General features: G+C 29.1%; 2 protein-coding genes and 1 long non-coding RNA gene across 3 annotated transcripts; all 3 read right to left on the reverse strand.

Annotated features, from left to right (window-relative positions):
- Positions 1–1301: 1301 nt before the first annotated feature.
- On the reverse strand, positions 1302–4510 carry LOC114937721 (uncharacterized). The gene is made up of 3 exons (XM_085489443.1): positions 4250–4510; positions 2310–2585; positions 1302–1674 (listed from the first exon to the last, which is right to left on the reverse strand). The coding sequence occupies exons 2-3, from the start codon at positions 2554–2556 to the stop codon at positions 1451–1453; spliced, it is 471 nt and encodes a 156-aa protein (XP_085345569.1). The 5' UTR covers positions 2557–2585; positions 4250–4510; the 3' UTR covers positions 1302–1450.
- Positions 4511–5878: 1368 nt separating this feature from the next.
- On the reverse strand, positions 5879–6749 carry LOC146719857 (uncharacterized). The gene is made up of 4 exons (XR_014926328.1): positions 6594–6749; positions 6380–6430; positions 6213–6293; positions 5879–5898 (listed from the first exon to the last, which is right to left on the reverse strand). It is a non-coding gene; the product is annotated as an uncharacterized LOC146719857 (long non-coding RNA).
- A 44-nt stretch (positions 6750–6793) lies between these two features.
- Positions 6794–8316, reverse strand: LOC114927884 (uncharacterized). The gene is made up of 7 exons (XM_029298934.2): positions 8207–8316; positions 7822–7934; positions 7656–7742; positions 7446–7493; positions 7235–7285; positions 7022–7072; positions 6794–6855 (listed from the first exon to the last, which is right to left on the reverse strand). The coding sequence occupies exons 2-7, from the start codon at positions 7835–7837 to the stop codon at positions 6794–6796; spliced, it is 315 nt and encodes a 104-aa protein (XP_029154767.2). The 5' UTR covers positions 7838–7934; positions 8207–8316.
- Between the last annotated feature and the right edge of the window lie 3625 nt (positions 8317–11941).

An 11941-nucleotide genomic window follows, 5' to 3' on the forward strand; every position in this document is an offset into this window, starting at 1 on the left:
ATAATCTCATATTTGAGATTTAATTTCAATAACCCTTTAACCCCCCTACGGAAATAAATAAATGCAAGAGAAAAATATAGATCCGAAAGTCGCTGAATCGGGAATCGAACCCGAGACCTTTCGCTTGCCGGGCGACTGCTCTTCCAACTGAGCTATTCAGATCCCTTCGATTCTATACTTTTCTCTGTTATATCTATAATAATGTTGATAAACAAACGCCTTTAAGCCAGCGTGTATAAGTTAAGAGTTTAACACGGCTCTGTAATATAAATATAAATTTAAAGTGTAAGATAGGCAACAAGAGCCAAGAAATATTTAATATTTTTTTTGTGTACAATTTCTTACATTGTACTTAGGATTTCAGCGAGTAATTTAATTCTTTTCTTTATATATTATTATTCTACCCTTTTCTATGCAATTCTTTTTTAGTATCCGCATTTCTAAGTCTTTTTTTTTAGGCAACAAGAAAGACGATCAAATATTTAAATCTTGACCCTGAATAAAACTTATATGTATGTACTTTTAAGAATTTGGGAAATATGAGATATTTTGAGATTGTAAGTAAATTATTAATCAAAATATTAGTAAATTAGTAATGTATTATATATCTTATCGTATCTTATCGCATCTGTTACAAGGTAAAAGTAATCACTAAATAATAAATAATAATATTAAACAATAATTAATAAATATTTTTCATAAAATTTATTATTAATACACACTCAAAGTTGTATTTCTTTTTTTGAGGTAATACATTATAGGGATTTTGTTATAACAATATTTTATAAAATATAATTTATTTGTTATACCTATCACATAACAATGCATTTTAACTTTTTCTTAATACAGTCTTATCACTTGTATCAGTTTTATATAGCACTGTAAGGAAAGAATCTTTTAATATTATAATAGTTTGCAGATTTAACAACAGAAAATATTGTACTACATTGTACTGTTTAACATACATCAAAATCTCATCTGATATAAAATTTTTCTATTAACTATAATACATTTTGTAATCTTATATCTATTACAACAATCTCTTCATAATACTGTAAATTCTTTCATAGTTTGGAATACCAGAATCTTTTTTTCAAAACTAAATTATTGCTTAACATACTAATAAAAAAGACTAAAAGTTTAGCCACATATATTATAACAAAATTTGCATATAAATGTACTTAAACTGTATTTTCTTAGTTATAGTTAAAACCAAATTACAAGAAACTTAATTTTATCATGTTGTATAAAATTTGTGCAAAAAACTTTTATTAAGCACGTTAATATATTTAAAAATAAAATAAAAATTGATAAATTTTTTATTTAAATATTTTTGAGTTAAGTAATTTTATACTTCTAGTTATTATTATTTTGAGAATATTTAATAATAATTTATATTTAAATTTATATTAAAAATATTTCTGGGAGGATAATATATTATGAAAATTAATTAAATCTTTGGAATTTTTGTTTTACCACTTATAATATTATGAAGCCATGTCTTTATCTGCGGCACTGTGCGTTTTTGTAGACATGAATGTTTTTGTCTTAAAGTCTCAATATCTCTTCCAGATGGTAAGCGTGATTTTTCTATTTCTTGAGAAAAATCTGTTAATATTATTTGAATTTCTTTTTGCGTCCATCGCTTCCTTTTAGTTGGCCCAAATGGTGATGCTAGCAATTATATTATTAATTTATTGAATAACTTAGTACAGCTAATTATTATATAAGAAACATATGTATAATTTATAAAATAAAATATTAATAATATAAAATGTTTACTTAATATGCAGTCCAAAATCAAATGCAGGAAAGATTATTAGCTCATTCTTGAAATCATTTTAAAATAAAAATCTTATGATATTAAAATCTTTAGGCTAAAATAGTTTTTAAATGAGAAGCATTTAAAGTTATTCAATCATCTTTATTATTGTACGATGTACAGTGACTGTACAGTATACAGTTGACTGAATAGCGCAATGACTAGCTAACTTTTAATGTTTTAAAACTTATTATAGCCTCGATATTTTGTTATAGGATTTTCATCTCAAAATGATTTCAAGAATATGCTAGTAACATTTGATACGTTTACTCTAGGACACTTTGCATATTAAAATAATGTTAAAGTTATTAGTTAAGATAAATATTAAAGAAAAGGTTATCATTTTAGTAATTGTAATAATTACAGTTATTATTTTTTTATAGAAAGAGAGCTATTATATATTATTAATATATTATAAATGTAACAGAAATTACAAAATAAAAATTTTATTATATAATGCAAAAAATGATTTAAAATATATGCTTACTGCTTCGTTTTTTCTTAGGTGTTTTTGATGATGGTATATTATTATTAATTTCAATATCATCAGAATGAGAGGATTCAGATGAGTCATTTAAATTCTCAGAAATAAGATTTTGCTCAATTTCTCCATCTTCATTGTCATTTTCCTCATTAAAAATAGCTAGATTTAGAAGTCGGGAGAATCTTGGAATATCTAATTCAGGAATTGACTGTCGATAATGCGATTTGTGTATGCTTTTATCATGACCCATAAAGTTTGCCAACTCTGTAACTTCCGATTCTGAAAGATTAAGTGTGATGCATTTTGTGGCAATATGTTTTCGTAGTTTGGTGCCTCGTAAAGTAAGAGGTTTTGCTGCTCCACATTTTGAAGAATAGTCTCGCATAAGAATGCACGCTTTCAAATGCTTGTTTATCGTATTCAGGAATGCCAAAAAGGTAAGGGTTTTCTGATTTTATTTTTGCATTTAATCTATGTTGCAGTAATAATTCGATGCAATCTTGTAATTGTGAATGCAACAATACGGGAACTGTACGACCTAGTTTACCTCTAATATCAAATGTAACGAATTTTTTAATAGCCTAATACAACAAACAGAAAAAAATACATAAAAGAAAAATTATTATAGAATAAATATAATAGAAGTATTATAAATTTTATGCATTAAAATTAATAAAATATAAATAATTTAAAGGAAGAAAAATATAAATTATTAGATATAAAATATATTTTAACGCAATAATTTATTTATTTAATAATTATTAAAATAATATTACCTCTTTTCCAGACTCTGATAATGAATTGTACACTTCAGAATCTGTGTGTTCTCCTACACTTTTAAAACTTTTGTAATCTTCTATTAGAACTTTTTCTATTTCACCTGCTCTTCTTCTGTTATAAACTTGCATAGAAATAAGCGTAACTTTTAATAATTCTAACCATGTACTGTAATTATAAGATTTAAGAAGCTCACTATACAATATGTTTCTTTCTTCTTTTAAATAATTATATAATTTCTGGATATCCTCCATATCTGGTAATTCAATTTTATTATGTCTTTTATTTTGCGTTACAGTTTCCTCTGCTATTTTATTTATTGTTGCTCCATAATCTTCTTCTAAAAGTTTCAAGAAATTTTCTACCTTTCTTAAACCCTCATTATCATCTTTTTTTATATATTCAGTACATAATATGTTTCCTAATTTTTTTAAGAGCGTACCAAGTCGTGTAGCGACAGACGGTGTTTTAAATTTATTAGTATCAGGATTAAATTGAGCTACATCTTTAGCAGCTAAAATGCATGAATCATAATTGCACGGTTGATATATTGAGGCAAAATTAGTGATATTTGAATTAAATTTCTTAATAGAAATTAAGTAACGACCTAAAAGTCTTAATTCTGCTCTTATCATATCATGGTGGCGTTGATTCCTAAATTTATTACATAATTTATTTGCGCGAAGTATCACTAACTCATCATATCTTATTATTCTACACACATTGTCATCTTTCATAATTGGGAAGATTACTTTTCTAACCATATCACTGGCTTTAGTGTGTATCCGTGCTTGTACTTTTCTACCAAGTACCATAACATGTCTGCCAATACTTCTTTTGTTACAATTTTGAAAGTGATGTCTTACATTATTTTTTGTATAAAAGCCCTTACACTTTGGACAACAAATATATTCTGATGCAAGTTTGTTAATTTTCGAAGGTCTCCGAGATACTATCAATTCTCCTGTATTAAACTGCGAACTAGTATTATATATAAAATTACTTTCTTTTCTAATAGTCTCTATGATGGCCTTTCTTTCTGAATTACCTAAGAAAAATAATATAAAAATAAAAGAAAAATAATATAAACATTTTTTAATAAAGATATGTATAATGCAACATTTGATTCAAAATGATGTGTATAGATTATTATATATTATATTTACCTTTAGGAAGCAAAATAAATTTTTTTACCTCTTCCTCATTTTTATGAACAGTCTCTAAGTGTCGTGCAAATTTAGTTTGTAATTTTTTGCAATACTTGCAAAAATATTTTTTATTTTGTCCTTTCTCTTGAGATTTAAGCACAATAAGATTTGTATCATCACAATTTGCTTTTTCTTCATATTTCGAGGTATTAAGACTATCATTTGTAGTATTAGACTTTTCATTTTTATCAAAGCTTTCAGAAATAGAAATATTTGATTCATCATTTGAATCATTGGAAACATCATAATCTGGATCATTATTGTAATCCTCACTGTCTTCATAAATATTGTCTGAAATCAAAATGTATAATTTTTGATGTAATACGTAATGAATATACATTAATATGTTATATTAATGTATAATAGATATATATATATATATATATATTAATGTGTAATAGATATATATATATATATATATATATATATTATTTTCAATATCAATAATTATATCAAAGATGCAAAAGAGAAAAATAGAATACTTAGAATACTTAAAATACTTAAAAATAAATTTCAAAACTATTATACATGCTATATGTTTATAGAGAGCTTTCTATAATATTATTAAAGTTATGAAAATTTTTAATTGTAATTATTTATAAACAGATACCTTATAAGTTCTTCAAAAAGTTCAATAAAATAAAGAATTTAATCTAATTTATTAAATTATCTGTTTGATTAATTTATCTTTATTTACATATAGTTCTTAAGGATTTTTTAAAGATTTTGCTCGTGTATCTAATATCAAAACTTTGGCATGACATTATATAACAAAATATACATACATATTAATCTATTAATAATACATTATATTAAAATAACCATATTATGTTCGTTATAAAATTATATGTAACAACGTTTAATTTGGAAGCAAATAGATATAAATTGTATTGTTACCTTGTTGATTAACTGTTGTTATTTGACAAAGTTTTAAAGTTTTATTTTGAATATTGTTTTCTGCAACGTTAGAATTAATACCTACGAGAATAAATCATAATAGATTAACTAGTACATACATACTAGATTAACTAATTAGTAATAATTTTTTAACTATAATAATTAAATAAAAGAAGTTTCTCTCTCACACATATACACACTCTTTTGTATAAATTCATTATATCCATACAATTTATGTGACATATGACCACTCTAGTTTACATAAAAACAATTAAATTATTATACAATACTTTACCATTGGAGTCATTTATTATTTCTGTCATTTCCTTATATTGAGCATTTATTTCTACTAAAGTAGTAAAAGATGAATTCAATATATGTTCCAAAGAGATATCCTCGTTCATAGAAAATTAATATTTAAATCTAAAAAATTATTAAAATTCATGATAAATTTGCTTGTAAATTAAAATATTTAATTAATATTGTAATATTAATTAAACAAGTTAACTTCAAAATGAAAATAATAAACTGAATATGAATTATAAATATTATTTTGTAGATAGGCTGTTTCTTCTTTATTTAAAATTTAAAATTTCCAAAAATTTATTCAAAAATACAATTGTAACAAAATTAGTATCATTATTATCAAAAATGGATATAGAATATTTATATTTATATGTAATAATGCTTAGAAAAATTAATATTTAAATCTAAGAAATTATTAAAATTCATGATAAATTTGCTTGTAAATTAAAATATTTAATTAATATTGTAATATTAATTAAACAAGTTAACTTCAAAATGAAAATAATAAACTGAATATGAATTATAAATATTATTTTGTAGATAGGCTGTTTCTTCTTTATTTAAATTTAAAATTTCCAAAAATTTATTCAAAAATACAATTGTAACAAAATTAGTATCATTATTATCAAAAATGGATATAGAATATTTATATTTATATGTAATAATGCTTATCATGCAGTTAAACATAACATTTCAATATTTAAATTAGTTATATTACCTGTATTATCAATTGTTTTATCATTTAGTATTTCAAAAAGATTAGTTTGAGAAATACTTGGTTGAACATCTAAAAAATGAACTAATACCAAATAATGTTATTATTTTTCTGTGCATGTTATTTTTATGAAGAAATAAGTTTATATAAACATGAATCAAAACGCATACCTTGTTGATTATTTTTTTCTGGAGATATTTCAGAAATATTTGGTTGAATATCTAATAAAAGAACTATAATTATTCCAAATGATTGATAATTAATATTTTTATGAAAAGAATATTAAATAAAAGATAGATAAATATCTCAACTACATACTACTTTTCTACGCATATTACTTTTATGAAGAAATAAGTTTATATAAACATGGATCAAAGCACACACCTTGATGATTACTTTTTTCTGGAGATATTTCAGAAATATTTGGTTGAATATCTAAAAATGGAACTATAATTATTCCAAATGATTGATAATTAATATTTTTATAAAAAAAATATTAAATAAAAGATAGGTAAATATCTCAACTATATGCTACTTTTCTACGCATATTACTTTTATGAAAAATAAATTTATATAAACATGGATCAAAGCACACACCCTTGATTACTTTTTTCTGGAGATATTTCAGAAATACTTAGTTGAATATCTAAAAAAGGAACTATAATTATTCTAAATGATCGATAATGAATATTTTATGAAAAAATCTTAAATAAAAGATAGCTAAATATCTCAGCTACGTATTGCTTTTCTACGCATATTACTTTATGAAGACATAAGTTTATATAAACATGGAAACATATCAAAGCGCATACCTTGTTGATTACTTTTTTCTAGAGATATTTCAGAAATATTTGGTTGAATATCTAAAAAAAGAACTATAATTATTCCAAATGATTGATAATTAATATTTTTATAAAAGAATATTAAATAAAAGATAGGTAAATATCTCAGCTACATACTACTTTTCTACGCATATTACTTTTATGAAGAAATAAGTTTATATAAACATGGATCAAAGCACACACCTTGATGATTACTTTTTTTTGGAGATATTTCAGAAATACTTAGTTGAATATCTAAAAAAGCATAAATAATTATGGCAAATGATTGATAATTAATATTTTATGAAAAAATACTAAATAAAAGATAGGTAAATATCTCAGCTATATGCTACTTTTCTACGCATATTACTTTTATGAAAAATAAGTTTATATAAACATGGATTAAAGCACACACCTTGATTACTTTTTTCTGGAGATATTTCAGAAATACTTAGTTGAATATCTAAAAAAGGAACTATAATTATTCTAAATGATCGATAATGAATATTTTATGAAAAAATATTAAATAAAAGATAGCTAAATATCTCAGCTACGTATTGCTTTTCTACGGATATTACTTTTATGAAGAAATAAGTTTATATAACATGGATATCAAAGCGCATACCTTGTTGATTACTTTTTTCTAGAGATATTTCAGAAATATTTGGTTGATTGCTTTTTTCTATATTTCTTAACAAATTAGCATCAATATCTAAAAAATAATTTGTATATTTTTAGAAGAAATAAAATTGATATAAAAAATAATATAATGATATAAAACTTTTTGTCACCTTCATTACTTTCCATAGAACTTGAAGTGATACTTAGTCGATTTGTTTTAAATATATTTTTGGTATATTATTCCTCAGATTTTTAGCAATTTCTTCAAGAGCCATATAACTTTCTTAAAACAATATTTGTATACAAAATTATTACTTAACAAGTATTATCCAGTAAGTAACAGTAATATAACCTCAATGTTATAATTTCTCACTAACTGTTACATAGATAGAAGGCATATTACATTGTTGCAGTTACAATAATAGTCAGTAGAAAATTATAACATAGATGTTATGTTATTATTTAGTATTTAATGTAATTTAGTTAGTATTTAATGTTACTGGATACATAGATATAATTACATATATAAAATTTTACATAATTTTATCTACTTACTACTAGATATTATCCATCCTCTGGTTTTTCTTTTTTTTTTACGCATTATTTTATAATTATTTTTATTTTTGCTCAAAGAATACATTGTGTAACACTGTGTGTCTCACAAATTAAAAGAGGTTATTTTACTATCTATTTCTTAGGCTGCATTCAGAAACTACACTCAAAACACAGTGACAGCTATAACGCGCAACACTTGCTACGCGGCAAAAACGATGCAATAGTCAATCAACTTACAATTTTTCCATTTATTTTATTTTTTCCATTTATTTATTTAGTATTTATTCTTCTAAGATCGACACTTAGGCCCGTATTCATAATCCGTTGTTATATTTAAGATCATCTTAAGACCTCGTTCAATCAATCAAATGGCCGCATAGCATCTTTTGATTGGTTGAACGATGTCTTAAGACAATCTCAATATAAGAACGGATTATGAATACGGGCCTTAATGAGTTATTAGAAGTTCGTAAGGTCTTAATGAATTATTAAATCACATGGATGTAATGAAAAGCAAAAGTATTAAAAGATCTGGCGCAAATGATAGGTTTATATAATATATACAGTAAAATGGTAGTTTACAGATCAATTAGTTTTTAAACAAAAAAATATCAAATGTTTAAATATTGATCTTATTTTAAAAACATCTTTAATTATTTTTCTTTAAAAACATACTAAAATTAATAATTTTTTACTTAATTATTTATTTATATTTGCAAAGATGTCTAACGGCAGTTTTAAAAACATATATAGACAAGTTGATTAAAAGACTATATATTTACTTATATAAGATTAATCAAGTAAGTAGTACTGTAACTAAATTGTTTATAAATATATACAACATATTAAAGCTTATCTTGTAAATATAACAATTAAATGTATTTAGTATCAAATTTTTATATTTATTGGCAATTTTAAGGACTTTATATAAAAGAAATTAAAGAATGGTAGTTTTTAGGACAGTTCCTAAAACTGCCGATAAACATATATGGGCTTTCAGGACTGACTTGAAAACCACCAAGAGTTCTCAAAACTGCCGATTTATACCAAAAATCGTCCCGAAAGCTACCTCTTGACATATATATTATATATATATATATATTTATATATTTATATAATATATATATAGAAGAAGAAGAGGGGAATTTGCATGGGTGGTGGGTTGGTTATTACCTTTCGAGTAATGCCTCAACCTTGGATAGCTGCTTATTTACCCGATAAGTGTTCTTCCCACTCTTCGATCAAAACCACCACCCCCCCGCCACATCCTCGTCCCTGGTTTGGTAAACGACTTCTTGACACGACCTTGGGTGCACATCTCACGCTTGGGGACTGATCAGGCTTAGTCAGCAGATCATTATGGAAAGTGAAAGCGTTCACTCTGGAGTACTAAGTCTAATTATAAGTAGAAATAGTATATAGGTTGAGGGATGAAGGGGGGAATTTGCCGTTCGAGTCCCTCTAAGTGGTATGTGTATCGGGGGTGAGGGCTGGGAGGTAAAAATTAGGCGGAATCTCCCAACCAGCAAATGACTATGTGATCTGTTAAACTCTACTATGAGTCGAGACATACAGCTGTGTATCTGGGCGAAAGAAACAGAAGGGAAGAAAGCGAATAGAAGTGAGCCCTCAGGGGGAGGAGCTAATCTAGACTTTCGGAATGTACACAATTTACGCGGACGGGGTGGGTGGATCGGGTGGGCCCTGTGGGGAGTAAGGCCACGCCTAGCGCGCAGGATGCGGGGGGGAGTGTTGGATTTCCGATGATGGACGAGCCGTAAAACAAGCAGCCCCACAACACGAGTGGGTTATGCGTGTATGCAATGATGTGGTGGATTGACGGGTGGCAGTCAAACTCAAGCGCGCCGCGCACGTGACGAGGGCGTCGAGGGAGAGAGATAGAGAGGAGGAAGAGAGAAGGGGAGAATAGAGAGTGCGGCAGGAAAAGGGGGGTGGGAGTGTGGGCGTAAAAAAATAAAAAGGATCGGTTTAGCGAGAGCGAAAGAGTGTGCTTACGATTGATGGGCGGACCGGGCGGGCAGCAAGCAGGCTTGCACCCAAAGGAAGCAGAGAGCGGGGAAGAACGAAGATAGAAAGAGAGAGAGGAGAGAAGAGGGGAAGGGGCAGCAGTAAGAGAGGGGGGAGGGGCGAAAAGAATGCGGTGAAACAAAGGGAGAGACGGAGACTGCTCAAGCAGGCGGCGAAACGAAGCAGAATGAGAAAAGGAAGAGGAAGGGAGCCGCAGGAGGAAAAAGCGCTGACGGGGACCCAATGACCACGGGGGGGGGGAAAGACGTCGCCTCTGGAAGAATGCCAGCTGGTCGCCGAGCAGCACGGTCGGTGGTATGTTGGATGCCGACTTGAAATCATAGAACCATCTTAGGGCCATCACCTTTGGGTTCTGTTATTAAAATGAGTGGGAATATGTAACGTTGCAGCAAATCGAAGCTTCGCACGCACTTGAAAAGTGGGCTATATAAATTTTTTATAAATATTTTGTGACTTGAAAAACCTATTTATACTTGTAAATGTAAAAATAATGAATATTTTAATTTACAAAAAGATGTATATTATCCGGAGGTTTTAATATACAAAATTATTTCATTTTTTCACAAAAAAAATTTTAAAATAAAATATAAAATTTTTTAAATTTTAAATTTAAAAATTTTATACTACGAAAAGACTTATGCTGACTTTTATTGATTTCTGATAGATGAATTTTCACGTAAAGTAAATATACTAAAAATTGCATTAATATACATCTATATTAAATTTTAAAAATTTTTTTTACAACCCCTTTGGAGACCTTCCCGGGGGGGGCTCAGCTGGGCGGGGACCGGCGCGCGGGTTAAAACCCAACAGCAAAAGTGCTGGGTTTTCCGTGGGAAACCGCACGAGGAAAACCTTTTTGCTGCGTCCGGGTGACTCCAGCGGCCCTACCCCCAAGCAAAACCCTACGGACAGACCGCCCCCGCCTGTTCGATCCCCCTGGGCTGGCTAGCCCGATTTTCCCTCGTGCGAAGTTGCTGATCCGTCGGGGGGGGTTTTTGCAACTAAGGGGGTTTGGGCGCGCCGCTATCATGCGAAAGGGGCCCGCATGGAAAATCCCGAGGAGGAATTTGCCCCGTGCTGGAGGAATCCGACTCCCCGCTAACGAAGGGGAACACCAAAAGCCCGTGGGGGTTTCCCCGGCTTTTCGGAGCCCCCCAACGTGCTTTCCCCTGCCTTTGGGTTTCAGCAAGTGAAAATGGGGGACTGCTCCCCTCAAAACCCCCTGGGCGCAAAAAAAGGTTGGGGCCCCCTTGAAGAGTGTTCGCTTCCGCGACTGGAACCCGGGGGAACCCTTTCTGTCCAAAAAAGCCGCATTTTGGGGGCTCTCCTGATCTGGGGGAAAATCGACGATCCCCCCCCTGGGGGGGGTTTCTTCTTGGAGCTTTTGGGTGGGTACGGGCATCCCCTTTTTAAAAAAGGGAAAAATAGTATTTTAAAAACTTTTTCAGAAAAATTTTTCCCCCCACACCAGGAAAACAAGTGGCAGCACGTACTTGGTTAAAAAAGAACTTTCAAAACGGGTCCCCCGGGGGGGGTCGCCGAAAAACCTTAAAAACCTCTGTGGTTGGGGGGGGGGCCCCGGAAAATTTTTCCCCTTTTCCCCGGGGGTTTTTTGGCCCCCGGACTCGACACCTGGAAACGGGGTGACTTACCGGGGAGCGACCGGGCCCATGCCCCTGCCCC

The sequence above is a fragment of the Nylanderia fulva genome, unplaced genomic scaffold, assembly GCF_048542155.1.
Source record: "Nylanderia fulva isolate GAGA-0341 unplaced genomic scaffold, ASM4854215v1 Scaffold833, whole genome shotgun sequence".
NCBI lineage: Eukaryota > Metazoa > Arthropoda > Insecta > Hymenoptera > Formicidae > Nylanderia > Nylanderia fulva.

Bases quoted from the DNA above. Each gene is read 5' to 3' on its own strand.
- LOC114937721 (XM_085489443.1), bottom strand. From the start codon at position 2,556: ATGGGTCATGATAAAAGCATACACAAATCGCATTATCGACAGTCAATT. The intron at 1,675-2,309 runs GTAAGCATATAT...TATAATTGCTAG, and splicing joins ACCTAAGAAAAAACGAAGCA to CATCACCATTTGGGCCAACT.
- LOC114927884 (XM_029298934.2), bottom strand. The intron at 7,073-7,234 runs GTGTGTGCTTTG...TTCTTTTTTTAG, and splicing joins AAAAAAAAGTAATCATCAAG to ATATTCAACCAAATATTTCT. The intron at 6,856-7,021 runs GTATGCGCTTTG...TTCCTTTTTTAG, and splicing joins AGAAAAAAGTAATCAACAAG to ATATTCAACTAAGTATTTCT.